At 51.4% G+C, this 12,304-nt stretch overlaps 1 protein-coding gene across 8 annotated transcripts in view; it reads left to right on the forward strand.

Annotated features, from left to right (window-relative positions):
• The first annotated feature begins 9,221 nt into the window (after positions 1–9,221).
• The window catches only part of Nsd1 (nuclear receptor binding SET domain protein 1), a 140,725-nt gene continuing 137,642 nt past the window's right edge, over positions 9,222–12,304 (forward strand). For 2 of the 8 annotated variants that reach the window (XM_076856590.2, XM_076856598.2), the window contains exons 1-2: positions 9,991–10,130; positions 11,270–12,207. In XM_076856590.2, the coding sequence (XP_076712705.2) occupies positions 11,287–12,207 (921 nt within the window). In that variant the 5' untranslated portion in view covers positions 9,991–10,130; positions 11,270–11,286. The other 6 variants (XM_076856591.2, XM_076856593.2, XM_076856594.2 and 3 more) reach the window with 6 other exon arrangements.

The following is a 12,304-nucleotide window of genomic DNA, read 5'->3' on the forward strand; positions in this document are numbered from 1 at the left end:
GTCGGTGGCAGCGACCTGGTGGTGACTTAGTGACAACTTAGAACAAAGCAGTCCGGGCTGCTTTGAACATCAATCAGATGCCGGCAGAAACGCCTGTCAATCAGCCAGATCTCCTGACTAACGCCTATCAATCAACAGGACCCCCTGGCCAATTCTGGAGTTCAGCCAACTCCCCTGACCAACTCCAAGGGGGCAAGGGACCCTAGAGACACCTTTTCCTATCCCAAGCCCTTCCCTTCCTGCTGTAAGCCCCATAAAAGTCCAGTCCGGTCGAGCTTCCACTCGGTCTCTCCTCAGACCCTTCCCCTGTCCCCTCTGTGGGTCTGATCGAGTTCCGCCCGGGAGTGATATCTCAATAAAGCCTGTTCAGCGGCCCTTTTAAATCTGCCAACTTTGGTTGCTGCCTGCCCAGCCTGATCTGACAGAAAGAAGTAGAGAGTGATTCCTAGAAAAGAAATAGAGAGTGTGGGGTTTCCTATTTGTTCTTCTAGCACCAGACATTGAACCCAGTGGCACCTTCTCACTGAGCTATATCCTCATCCCCTTTTATTTTGAGACAGGTCTCAAGGCTACCATATGTGCAGTTTCTTTTCCAGGTGATGTGATTATACTAAAACCCCCTGGAGCCAGGCATGGTAGTACACACCTATAATACCAGCTACTCCCTAGGCTGAGGCAGGAGGAACAGCAGTTAATTCCAGCCTGAGTAATTTAGTGAGACCCTGTCTTAAAAAATAAACTAAAAGGGGCTGGGGTGTAGCTCAGTGTTAGAGTGCTTTCCTAGCATGTACCAAGACTCTGGGTTTAACCCCACTACCTGAAACAAAACACCCAAACCCCAAACAACAACAACCTCCACACAAAACAACAACAACAACAAAACCCTACTGGATTATACACTTTAGAAGGGTGAATTTTATGATAGGTGAATTATAGATCACTAGGAAGTTTTGTTTTGTTTTGGTACTGGGGATTGAACTCAGGGGCACTTGGCCACTGAACCACATCCCCAGCCTTATTTTGTATTTTATTTAGAGACAGGGTCTCTCTGAGTTGCTTAGCACCAAGCTTTTGCTGAGGCTGGCTTTAAACCCACAATCCTCCTGTCTCAGCCTCCTGAGCCACCTAGCACCCTCACTAAGAAGATATTAAATAGGGGGGGCTGGGAGTATATCTCAGTGGTAGGATGCTTACTTAGCATGAACAAGGTCCTGAGTTCAATCTCCAGTACCACACACACACACACACACACAAAATAGTAATAATAAAAGTAGGAAAATAAACAGATAATTTCAGAGAGTGGTAAGAATTATAAGGCAATATTTAAGGAAGATGTGACAGTGATCCAGGTTGGAATAGGGACCTGAAAAGTGAAGGAGGGGCAGGCCTCCCTGCCCAGTATCCTGGAGCTGATTGACAAGCTTACCCAGGCCCAGGCACAGGGGCCACATACCTATAATCCCAGCTACTTGGAGTGTAAAGATGGAGGATGCCAAGTTTGAGGCCAGCCTGGGCCACAAAGCAAGATCCTATTTCAAGGTAGTATAAAATAAAAAGGGCTGAGTATGTAGATAGGGGTAGAGAACTAGCCCAGCTTGCTTGAGGCCCTACATTCAATACCTGCCACTCCCAGCAAAAGAAAGAATGGGGAGGAATCCTCAGAGATCTGGTGGGTACAGCGGACACATGCCCTGAGGCGAAACTATTTGCATAACACTGAGCCTCTTCTGTCTTTAAAAATGCCTTCTCTCAGCCTAGCAGGTGGTGTTGGAGAAGCTGAGGCTGGGTCTTTCAAGTTCAAGGCCAGCTTTAGCAATTTAACAAGACCTTGACTCAAAAAAAAAAAAAAAAAAGAGAGAGAGAGAGAGAGGACTATAGATGTTGTGTAGTGGCAGGACATTGCCTAGTGAGGCCCTGGGTTCAAACCCCAATACTATACACACACAAGCCCTTCTAGGTCATTAGCCCCTTCTTGGGGGACTCCTGTCTTTGTTGTGCACAGCCATCTTTCTCAATTCTTGTTTTTGCCATGCAGATTTTCCAGATATTTCTGAGCATGACTGGTGTTAAGAGACCAAATTCCCAGACAGACACCTGGCACATGACTGTAATCCCAGGGATTTGGGGGGATGAGACAGGAAGATCGAAAGTTTGAGGTCAGCCTCAACAACTAGGGAGAAATTGTCTCAAAATAAAAAGATAAAAAGGACTGGGGATATAGTTCATTGGTTGCCAGTGCCCCTGGTTTCAATCCCCAGTACAAAAGAGAGAGAGAAACAAGTTCAGAGACCTTCAACTTTCATATGACCTCCTTGGGTCAGGCAGGAGGATCTGAGTTCAATTCCCAGTACTGCCAAAAAAGATGCTTCTCCTGGGATCCTCTTTCTGGTGACTTCCTATTCAGATAAACTAGCTGGGTGTGGTGGTGCATGCTTGTAATGCCAGTGACTCAGAAGACTGAGGCTTGAGGATCCCAAGTATGAGGCCAACCTCAACAACAGGAGACCCTGCCTTGAAATAAAATTAAAACAGGACTGGGGGTTTGGCTTAGTGGTAAGCCTCTGGTAAAGGCCTCTGAAAAAGCTGGAGTGTGGTGGTATATACCTGTAATCCCCATGAGGCAGGAGGATCACAAATTCAAAGCCAGCTTCGAAATTTAGAGAGGCCTTAGGTCACCATCAATTTAGTGAGACCCTGTCACAAAATAACATATAAGAGGAGCTGGGGAAGTGACTAGTGGTTACGTGCCCCTGGGATTCAATCCCTGGAACCAAAAAAAGAAAAATAGAAAGTGTGAGAGTGAGAAAGAAGGAGGGTGGTGGGAGGGAAGGAGAGAGATGATAAAGAAATGATAGAGGGATGATAGAAAAGCTACAGTTAGGGGGCTGGGGATGTGGCTCCAGCGGTAGCACGCTCGCCTGGCATGCGTGCGACCCAGGTTCAATCCTCAGCACCACATACAAACAAATATGTTATGTCCGCCGAGAACTAAAAAATAAATATTAAAAAAATTCTCTCTCTCTCTCTTTAAAAAAAAAAAAAAGAAAGAAAGAAAAGCTACAGTTTGCCCAAATGAAACTCCCTAGAATGGGGGAGGGGTACCTCAGGAGGGAGGGTTCTAGAAGACCCAGGTGTTATCTCAGCAAACTCATGGAAGGCTCTGGCCTTGTCTTTCTATGTCAGAGTTAGAATCTGGCAGAGGAATGGTCATCATGGGAATGTATATTAACATATTAATATGCTGGGTTTGTTAATTTTTTTTCCAAATTTTTAGTTGTAGATGGACACAGTACTTTTATTTTATTTACCTATGTGTTGCTGAGGATCGAACCCAGTGCTCCACACATGAAAGGCAAGGACGCTACCACTGAGCCACAACCCCAGCCTTTGCTGTTAATTTTTGTAGTGTCCTGCAAAAAAAAAAAAAAAAAAAAAAAAAAAAGCAAAAACCTAGGACCTCAAACATATTAGTCAAGTGTTCTATCATTGAGCCCCACTCCCAGTCCTCTTTATTCTTCACCTTGGTTTTTTTTTTTGTTTTTGTTTTTTTACTTTCATCCACTATAGCCTAAAACAGCAATGTCTAGCAATCCACCAAACTCTACCCAGAGTCATATAGCATTTATTGAATAACTACTGAGTATAAACTACCATTCCACCATTTTCTAGAGCAGGACTTTCCACAAGCTGCTTCTCAGCCTGTTTTCATCTGTCAAACAGGATTGTATCCTCCCTTGTAAGGAAGACAATGGATGGGTGTGTTGTAAAATGGCAATCCTATGCTGATGGAAAGGACAGTCACTTTCTTGACTGCTGGCTGCAGACTCCTTTCTCTGACCTGATCCTTTCCCCACTGCCAGAGCCCAGCATTTGCCCACTTTCCCCTCCTCTCCTTGAAAACCTATGTCAGAAGATAGGACACTAGGGGTGCATCCAACAAAATAAGATGTCCAGAGAAGGAGCAGATTGGGGGAAAAGAAGGGATAATAGATACGTTGGTTTGAACAGCCTGGTGACAATCCTGAAGGAGGTGTCCAGAGGGAAGCTGCTCTGCGTTGAACCCATAGCCAGGCTGTGCCTACTTCTTTTTCTTTTTTTGTACCAGTGATTGAACCAAGGAGTGCTTAATTCCTGAGCCACATCCCCAGCCCCTTTTATTTTTTATTTTGAGACAGGGTCTTGCTAAATTGCTTAGGGCCTAAGTTGCTGAGGGTGGCTTTGAACTTATGATCCTCCTGCCTCAAACTTCCAAGTGGATGATGGGATTACAGGCATGTGCCACCATGCCCCACTTTCTCCACATTTTTAAAAAATTTTTTTAGTTGTAGTTGGACACAATAGGAGGTTTTAAGTTTTGCACAACTCATTTGGCCCATAAATGGAACCACAATTTTTTTGATTTGTGGAGATACAGACTTGGAGAGGACAAGAAGGGATAGATCCCATATTAGGAGCATTTCCTAGTTCTAGATCACTCACTTAATTTGTGAAGGTCAGATAAGTGAGTGTATGCCCTAGGCCTTGCTATAAGGAGGCTATTCAATTGGCTGGGACCAATGGTTATTATAGAGGTTGACTATGTGTGTGGGAGTGGGTTGGGATTAGGGAAGACTTCCAAGAGGATGAAAAAGAGTCTGGCTGATAGAAAGGAAAAAGCACAGGGACTACTGCATACAGCTTGGACAGACTATGACCTGTCCTAGAACTGGACAACTGGGAGAAGTGATAAGGGAAGACAGACAAAAATTAGTGGCCTTAACACAGGGGTTTTGGAAAGAGAGTGTTTGAGAAGAAAACATGAAGGTGGGGGCTTAAGTCCTTGAAGTTAGAAATGGGACTGAGACTCAGGTTAATAGACAGAAGCCTGGTAGTTGGGGGCAGGAAGGAAGCTTTGCTGGAGGCCTGTCTGGCCTCAGATGTGGTCAGGCCTTCCTTGATCTTAAACTAAAGTCTGATTCAGTTCTGGGGGAATCCCTGGGTGAGAGAGGAAGGAAGTAACTCCTAGGTTCATGAGAAGGGACTGTTATGGTGTTCACCAACTACATTTGGGATTAATTACCAAAGGCCTCAATGCCTTCCCCAAGCCTTGACTGTTGAATCAGAAAGCAGATAAGCAGATGCTGTTCTGTCCAGAGGCAACAGGCAGCTTGAAAAGGGAGTTGGGGGTTGGGACTTGGCTCTGGGCAAATCAGGCTTCCTCTCTAGAACATGGGAATAACAACAGTATCCATCTCAGAGGGAGCATTCTGGAGAGTAGCTGGCACAGAGGAGGATAAGCCCCATCTATTATTGGAACAAAACTATGCTGGCACATTCCAGAAGCAGGGTGCTCAATAGGGTTGTGTTTCTAGGGGAGGAACTAATTTCTTTTGGACACTACTGGCAGGGTGCATGTTCTACTGCACAGATGCGATCAAGTCTGTGCAATCAAGTTCTTATCCTATTCCTTGACCGTCTGTCGATCCCTACTACCTTCCAGTTAAAGCCTAAATTCTTTCTCTTTTTAAATATGTTTTAGTTGTAGATGGACACAATATCTTTATTTATTTATCTTTATGTGGTGCTGGGGATCAAACCCAGTGCCTCACCCATGCTAGGTGTGTGCTCTACCACTGAGCCACAACCCCAGCCCAAAAGCCTAAATTCTTTAACTTGATCAACAAGGCCCTACATAATTAGGCCTCTGTGGTCTTTCCTATCTTTTTTCTTTTCTTTTTGGTACCAGGGATTAAACCCAGGTGTGCTTTACTCCTGAGCCAAGTCCCCAGCCCTTTCTATTTTTTTATTTTGAGACAAGATCTCACCAAGTTGCTTAGAGCCTAAGTTGCTGCGGCTGGCTTTGAACTTGCAATCCTCCTGCCTCAGCCTCCTGTATCACTGGGATTACAGGTGTGAGCCACTGTGCCCAGCTTGAGCCTGTTATTGCACTTACCACCTCCTCTGGACCTACTTCCTCTGGACATAACTTTCTCAAGGACTACCCTCTAAGCTGGCTGTAGGGGCCTTCCCAATTCTTCCAGCACTTTCAGCTTCTCTCTTACCACTAGGTTCTGTATCTTGTTGCCGTTCCCGCAAGGCTCTGAAAGGGAGCTCAGTATTTATGGAATTAATGAATATAAGGGGAGCAGTTCTAATAAAAAAGGAGGTCATTGTACATTGGCTAAATATCCCAAAAGGTATTTATTTTAGCAGAGTAGGAATGATCAGGGACCATGATTTTCACAGTTTTATAGCAAAGGAATGGAGGTCAGTCACACCAGATGGGAACCTAGAGACTCAGACCTTGCATGAAAGGCTTAACTTTTGGACCTCAATTCTTCATAAGGCTGGTGAAGGTTAAAGGAACAAATGTGTGTCAAGTGCCCAGCACAGTGTCCAGTACGCAACATAGACTTAGCAAATATGTATTGATTCTTATCTCTGTCTTAAGATGGAGGCACATGCCCAGAAAAGTTCCCTGAGTTGAGACAACAGACCAGAGAAGAGCTGGGTCTATACTCCAGGGCCCCACCTTACAGAGACACAGCCCTATTCCTTCTTCTCCCACTTTGGAAGTCAGTGTCCTTGGGTGAATATATTGCCCTGTGGAAATCCTCACCTCTGCACACACAGAATGCTTGGCCTGGGTCTGGTGAATGGGAAGCTGTATGGGCTACATGGCTGCCGTGGTTGAAAACTCTGTATCCAAGTTCCACTATAAGACGCAGGTAGGAAATTTAGATGACATTCAGGCATCTGAGAAATTTTCCCTGGGATTCTAGTCTTCTCCCCCAAACCTGTCAGTAACCAGTTCATCTTCAGCTGTCAATCCCTTTTAGCCTCTACTCTTTTTCCAGGGAGGCTAGGAAAGGGTTTCTGCAGGGCAATGATGTGCAAAGTTTAGCTAACCTCTCTTCACACCTTAACACCTTTATTTAACTGCCTTTTCCTGAGGCCAGGGGTTTTCTGACACAAGCATCTCATCCTTTGCTTTCCTGGTGACCAGCATACTACTTAGAATGCAGAAAATGGTAGTTGAAGGAAGCAATGAATTAACATTTCTGCCTTTCTCAAGTGCTTAGTCTGTAACTAAGTGTAAGCGTAGACGGCTAGCACTTACTTTACCTTATAGGATCACTGCTGCTCTGTGCTTTGGAAACCATAGATGAGGACACTGAAGCTTGGCGCTGTTAAGGGACCAGTTCAAAGTCATACAGTGGCCTTGTGTGGCTAAGCACTGGAAGGGACCCTGATGAATTGGGGTAATAGGCAGAGGAGGTAACTTTCAGTCAGAAATGATTGATTTAAACAAATTATTAGGTGTGAAGTAATGTTAGAGCTTCCTTGCTCAATTGTCTAGATGGGGTTTCCAGGAATGGCTTCCCAACTGAACTAAAGGCTGGTGGTCCCTGTGGAGCAGAACCCTGAGGGTGCAGTCCCAACTCTTCTCTGGCTGTTTCTAGTACACAGAAAACTGTCTGACTTGACTTTATACCTGGGAATCTTCAGATACTCCAGTCTCTTCAACAGGAGTCCCTCTTCTCGGGCACTCAGATCAGAGGGTGCTCAGTCACTGTGGTCCCAGGGACTGCTTTCCCTTGAACAAAGTTGGCTTGTTTTCTTGGCAGGGCTGGCATCCCAGCACTCGAGGAGAGGAGTGCTAACGGACTGCTTATCTCTGAGCCTCCATTATTGGATTGTGGGTCTTGAACAGCAAAAGGTTGGGTGCCCCAGACTACTTGAGAGCTGTGGCTGGTCACTGGGTGAAGGCCAGGTAAGGATGGAATTTAGCTAACCCAACACTAACACCACTCAGGGCAATCCCAAAAGTGGCCTTTCTCCCTGACGGATTCTCATTCAGAGAGGGCCCAGGGTAACCACTCCACTGGGGCAATAACTATGCACACTTACTAAGCCCTAAGGAAGAATGGTAGTCACGTGGCCCTTGAGGGCGGTGCCTTCAGCTTTGAGATGGCATGAATTGTAAATCTAATCATAGAAGACTTTCTGGAGGAGGCGGAAAATTTGATGGCGGTCCATGTGACTTTCTCTGAAGAGCAAGGATGAACTTCATGCTCTAGAGACCAAGTTGCTCTTGAGGTGAGCTTCGTGCTGGGCTAGGGGAGCCCGGGAGATGATGGGGTCCCGGGACCGGAAGAGCCTGTTTGGGTTGGAGTTGCGGGATCAGGCCCTGCTTGGGTTCCCCCAACCTGCCTTTGATCTGTCTTTAAAGAATGGGTGTGCTACGACTGTGCTAGGTCGGTGCTGCGGGGTCCCAGTGCTGGGCGCAGGCCTGGAGGGGGGGTTGTCTGAGCGCGGGGGGCGGGGCAGAGTGTTGGTGGCCGGGGTTGCGGCTGAAGGCTTGGCGGGGCCAGTCAGCCTGTCTTCCCTCGCGGTGCAGTTCCGCTGGGGTCCTGATGCCTGGCCCGCAGGGGCGAGGCGCGCGCTCCTCGGGGAGCCCGGCTGCGGTGGCACGAGAGGGCCATCTGCCTGGGTGCAGAGAACTGCAGCGTCTGTGGTGCGAGGCGAGGCCCCTCCCGGCCCCCAGGCCCGCGCACACGCACCTACTCACGCCCGCCAGCACCCGCGGCCCGAGCCCCTGTGCCAGGCCCAGACCCAGACAAGGCGCGGGAGGCGGTGCAGGGATTAGTGGACCCCTCCCCCAGCGCTCCCCTCGCCCCGCCCGAGGCAGTGAGGACCCCTGGGCCCGAGGGTGGCAAGGGAGCTTCGTCCTGGCGGTGCCCAGGCTGGGGACTCGGCCTCACTGGGCGGGGGCCGCACCGCTGCAGGCCGAGGTGCGGGCGTCCTGTCAGGCTGCAGCCCGGCCCTGGTGCGGGGGGTGGGCTTAGCTTTGGGGTCGCACGGCCTCATCTCTCCGCTGAGGCCACGGCCGAGCGGGCAGTGCCCGAGCGGGTAACCCGACCCGGCTCCCCGGAGCCGCTCACCCCGCACGGCCGGGCAGGGGGAGGGAGAGACTAGGGGGGAGGGGAAAGAGAAAGGGTGGTGGGTGAGGGGCTGTGTAGACCGCAGGGCCGAGTTCCCGGGCCATCTGCACTGCTCTAGGGCGGCTGTCCGCGGCGCCTCGGAAGACACAGCCCTCTGCCTCGCGGGCGTCGAGCCTGCAGCAGGAGTGAGCCCTGGGGCTGCAAAGGCTTGGCTCAGGGAGGCAGACCCGAGCTGCTGCCTCCATTTTGTTTCCTGCTCAGCTTGGTCTGTGGTGGTGGTGGTGGTGTGGGTTTGGGGTGCGGCCGAGCAGGGGGTTCACCTGCGGCCGCGCCTGCTCGGGGCCTGAGGCCTCGAAGACCCCAGCCCAAACCCCCAGGTGAGCCCTGCGTCAGGAGGGGGGGTTCCTTGGCCTTGGGCCGAAAGGAGGCGGCTGAGGGCAGGTGCCCAGTGGATGGGGAGCCCGGGCTGTAACCTAAGATGGAGGCCGGGACTAACGCGGGCCCGAGCCGGGCTGCCTGGGCTGTTGGACAGGCCTCAGCCGGGCCAGGTGCCGCCGGGATTGGGGTTCGAGACGGGTAGGTACTGTAGCCGTGTGCAGCCCCGTGCCGGCGCAGCGCCCTGAGGTAGGTGAGGGGATCGGAATGCCACCCACGACGCCCGCAGGCCCCGACACTCCCGGGAGGCGCGCGAGGCCCCTAGAGAGCCTGCCTCAGGCCCCGCCCGGGCTGCGGGGCCGGCCCGTAGGCCCGGGCGGCGAGCGGGAGCGCAGGGGGAGGGGAGGGGGCGGCAGCGGCAGCTCTGCTGATTGGGCAGCGCACTCGCGAGCCCGACTTCACCCGCCCTGAACCCCGAAGAGTGAGGCGTGGGAGCGCGCGCGGTGGGGGAAGGGGTGCGCGCGCACCTGGGGCCTCAGTCGCACGCGGGCCGGCGCGAGGCGCTCGGTGGCGCGAGGCGCTCGGTGGCACGAGCCGCCGCGGGGGCGCGCGTGGTGGGGGTGTGAGGAGGAGGAGGAGGAGGAGGCGGCGGCGGCGGCGGCGGCGGCGGAATAGGCCGGGGCAGGTCGCGCTCGCTGCCTTCCCTGAAGAGACGCGGGGGGAGGGGGGTGCGGCGAGCGGCTCCTCTCTCTCCCCACCGCTCCGCTCGCGCCCAGTGTAATGAGGGTCACCCCCTCCCCCCAGCTGGCCCGGGAGGGGGCGCGGGGCACGGTAACTAGTGCGCTGGGGTGGGCGGCGGGCGGGCGGGCGCGAGGAGGGAGGAGACGACCGGGCGGGGAAGATGGTGGTGGCCGTGAGGTGAGGGGCTCTGGGGAGGGCCGGGTGCGGCGCGGGGTTGGTGGCCGACGGCTCTGCAGCTGCGGGCCCCCTCCCCCGCCTCCATCACTACCAGCCGGGCTCTGGCCTAGCTGGCCCGGCTGCCGCGAACTTCCTCCCCGCGCGGCCCATGTCCCGCCGGCCGCCCGGCCGCCCGCGCGCACCTCGGCCTACGCCTCCCACAGGTAGCCGGCTGGGGGGCGCGGGGGCGGCTGCCCTCCGGCAGCAAACTTTGCTTGCTGCTGAATATTGATGAGTATGGTCGGCGCTGTTGGGAGGTGCTGCCGCAGCTGCGGGAAGGAGCGCGGCCCGGGCAGGCGGTGTCGGCGTCGGCAGCAGCCATGTTTGTCAAGCTATAGCAGCTGCTGCTACCCTGACTTGGCTTCACCGGCCGCCTCGGTTTCTCTTTTTGCCGCGTCCTGGCCTATGGGCCCTGCAGATGTGGACAGGGCAGGCCTGCAGTCAGGAAGGCGAACTCCGGGGTGCACCCGCCTCGGCCGACTCGCCCGCGGCCTGTGCACTGCCGCTGCAAAGGCTCGGGCGCCGGCTAGGCGCAGGGTGCAGCGCTATTGTGACCGCTGCACCCGAGCGAGCCAGGAAGGAGGAGGGGTACCTTTTTGTGCAGGGTCCTGAAGCCCCTCTGGAATCCCGTAGCCCCCTCCCTTCAAGAGATCCGGCCGCTGGACCCCGGGCGGGGGAGGACGAGGACAATTCCTGTTTTGAGATTTTTAGCAATTTTGATCGCCAACGGGATTTTAATTTTAGTTTAATCCAAGTGTCCACCAGTCTGCAGTGCAGGAAAAAGGGACGGGCTGTTTCCATGTGGCAGGAGTTGCCCAGCTTCTAAAAGATGGAGTTTGCTGAGGCTCACTGAGGCCATTTTTCCACCTTCAGCCAGGAGAACTTTTTACACCCTTGGAAGTACAGCAGAAAAGCATAGAGGCCACTAGGCCTTGAGAAATGGCTGCCATTTTGAAGAGAAGAGTCAGATGGCCTTATTAACTCAGATTAATTACTGTGTTTTTGGATTCCAGGTTGATGCTGGCCCAGGATGGATCAGACCTGTGAACTATCTAGAAGAAATTGTCTGCTGCCCTTTTCCAATCCAGTGAATTTAGATGCCCCTGCAGACAAGGACAGCCCTTTCGGTAATGGTCAATCCAATTTTTCTGAGCCACTTAATGGGTGTACTATGCAGTTATCGGCTGCCAGTGGAACATCCCAAAATGCTTATGGACAAGATTCTCCATCTTGTTACATTCCACTGCGGAGACTACAGGATTTGGCCTCCATGATCAATGTAGAATATTTAAATGGGTCTGCTGATGGATCAGAATCCTTTCAAGACCCTGAGAAAAGTGATTCAAGAGCTCAGTCGCCAATTGTTTGCACTTCCTTGAGTCCTGGTGGTCCAACAGCACTTGCTATGAAACAGGAACCCTCTTGTAATAACTCCCCTGAACTCCAGTTAAAAGTAACAAAGACGATCAAGAATGGCTTTCTGCACTTTGAGAATTTTACTTGTGTGGACGATGTAGATTCTGAAATGGACCCAGAACAGCCAGTCACAGAGGATGAGAGTATAGAGGAGATCTTTGAGGAAACTCAGACCAATGCCACCTGCAATTATGAGCCTAAATCAGAGAATGGTGTAGAAATGGCCATGGGAAGTGAACAAGACAGCACAACAGAGAGTAGACACGGTGTAGTCAAATCGCCATTCTTGCCATTAGCTCCTCAAACTGAAACGCAGAAAAATAAGCAAAGAAGTGAAGTGGACGGCAGCAATGAAAAAACAGCCCTTCTCCCAGCCCCCTTTTCACTAGGAGATACAAACGTTACCATAGAAGAGCAATTAAACTCAATAAATTTATCTTTTCAGGATGATCCAGACTCCAGCACCAGTACATTAGGAAACATGCTAGAATTACCTGGAACTTCATCATCATCTACTTCACAGGAATTGCCATTTGTAAGCAGTTTTTGGTACAACTTAAATATATACATGAATGTATATACACAGGCCACTTAAAGGGAAGCTTAAAACTAATTTGTTTTTGGTTATCAGT

This window comes from Callospermophilus lateralis, chromosome 5 (assembly GCF_048772815.1).
Source record: "Callospermophilus lateralis isolate mCalLat2 chromosome 5, mCalLat2.hap1, whole genome shotgun sequence".
NCBI classification, from domain to species: domain Eukaryota; kingdom Metazoa; phylum Chordata; class Mammalia; order Rodentia; family Sciuridae; genus Callospermophilus; species Callospermophilus lateralis.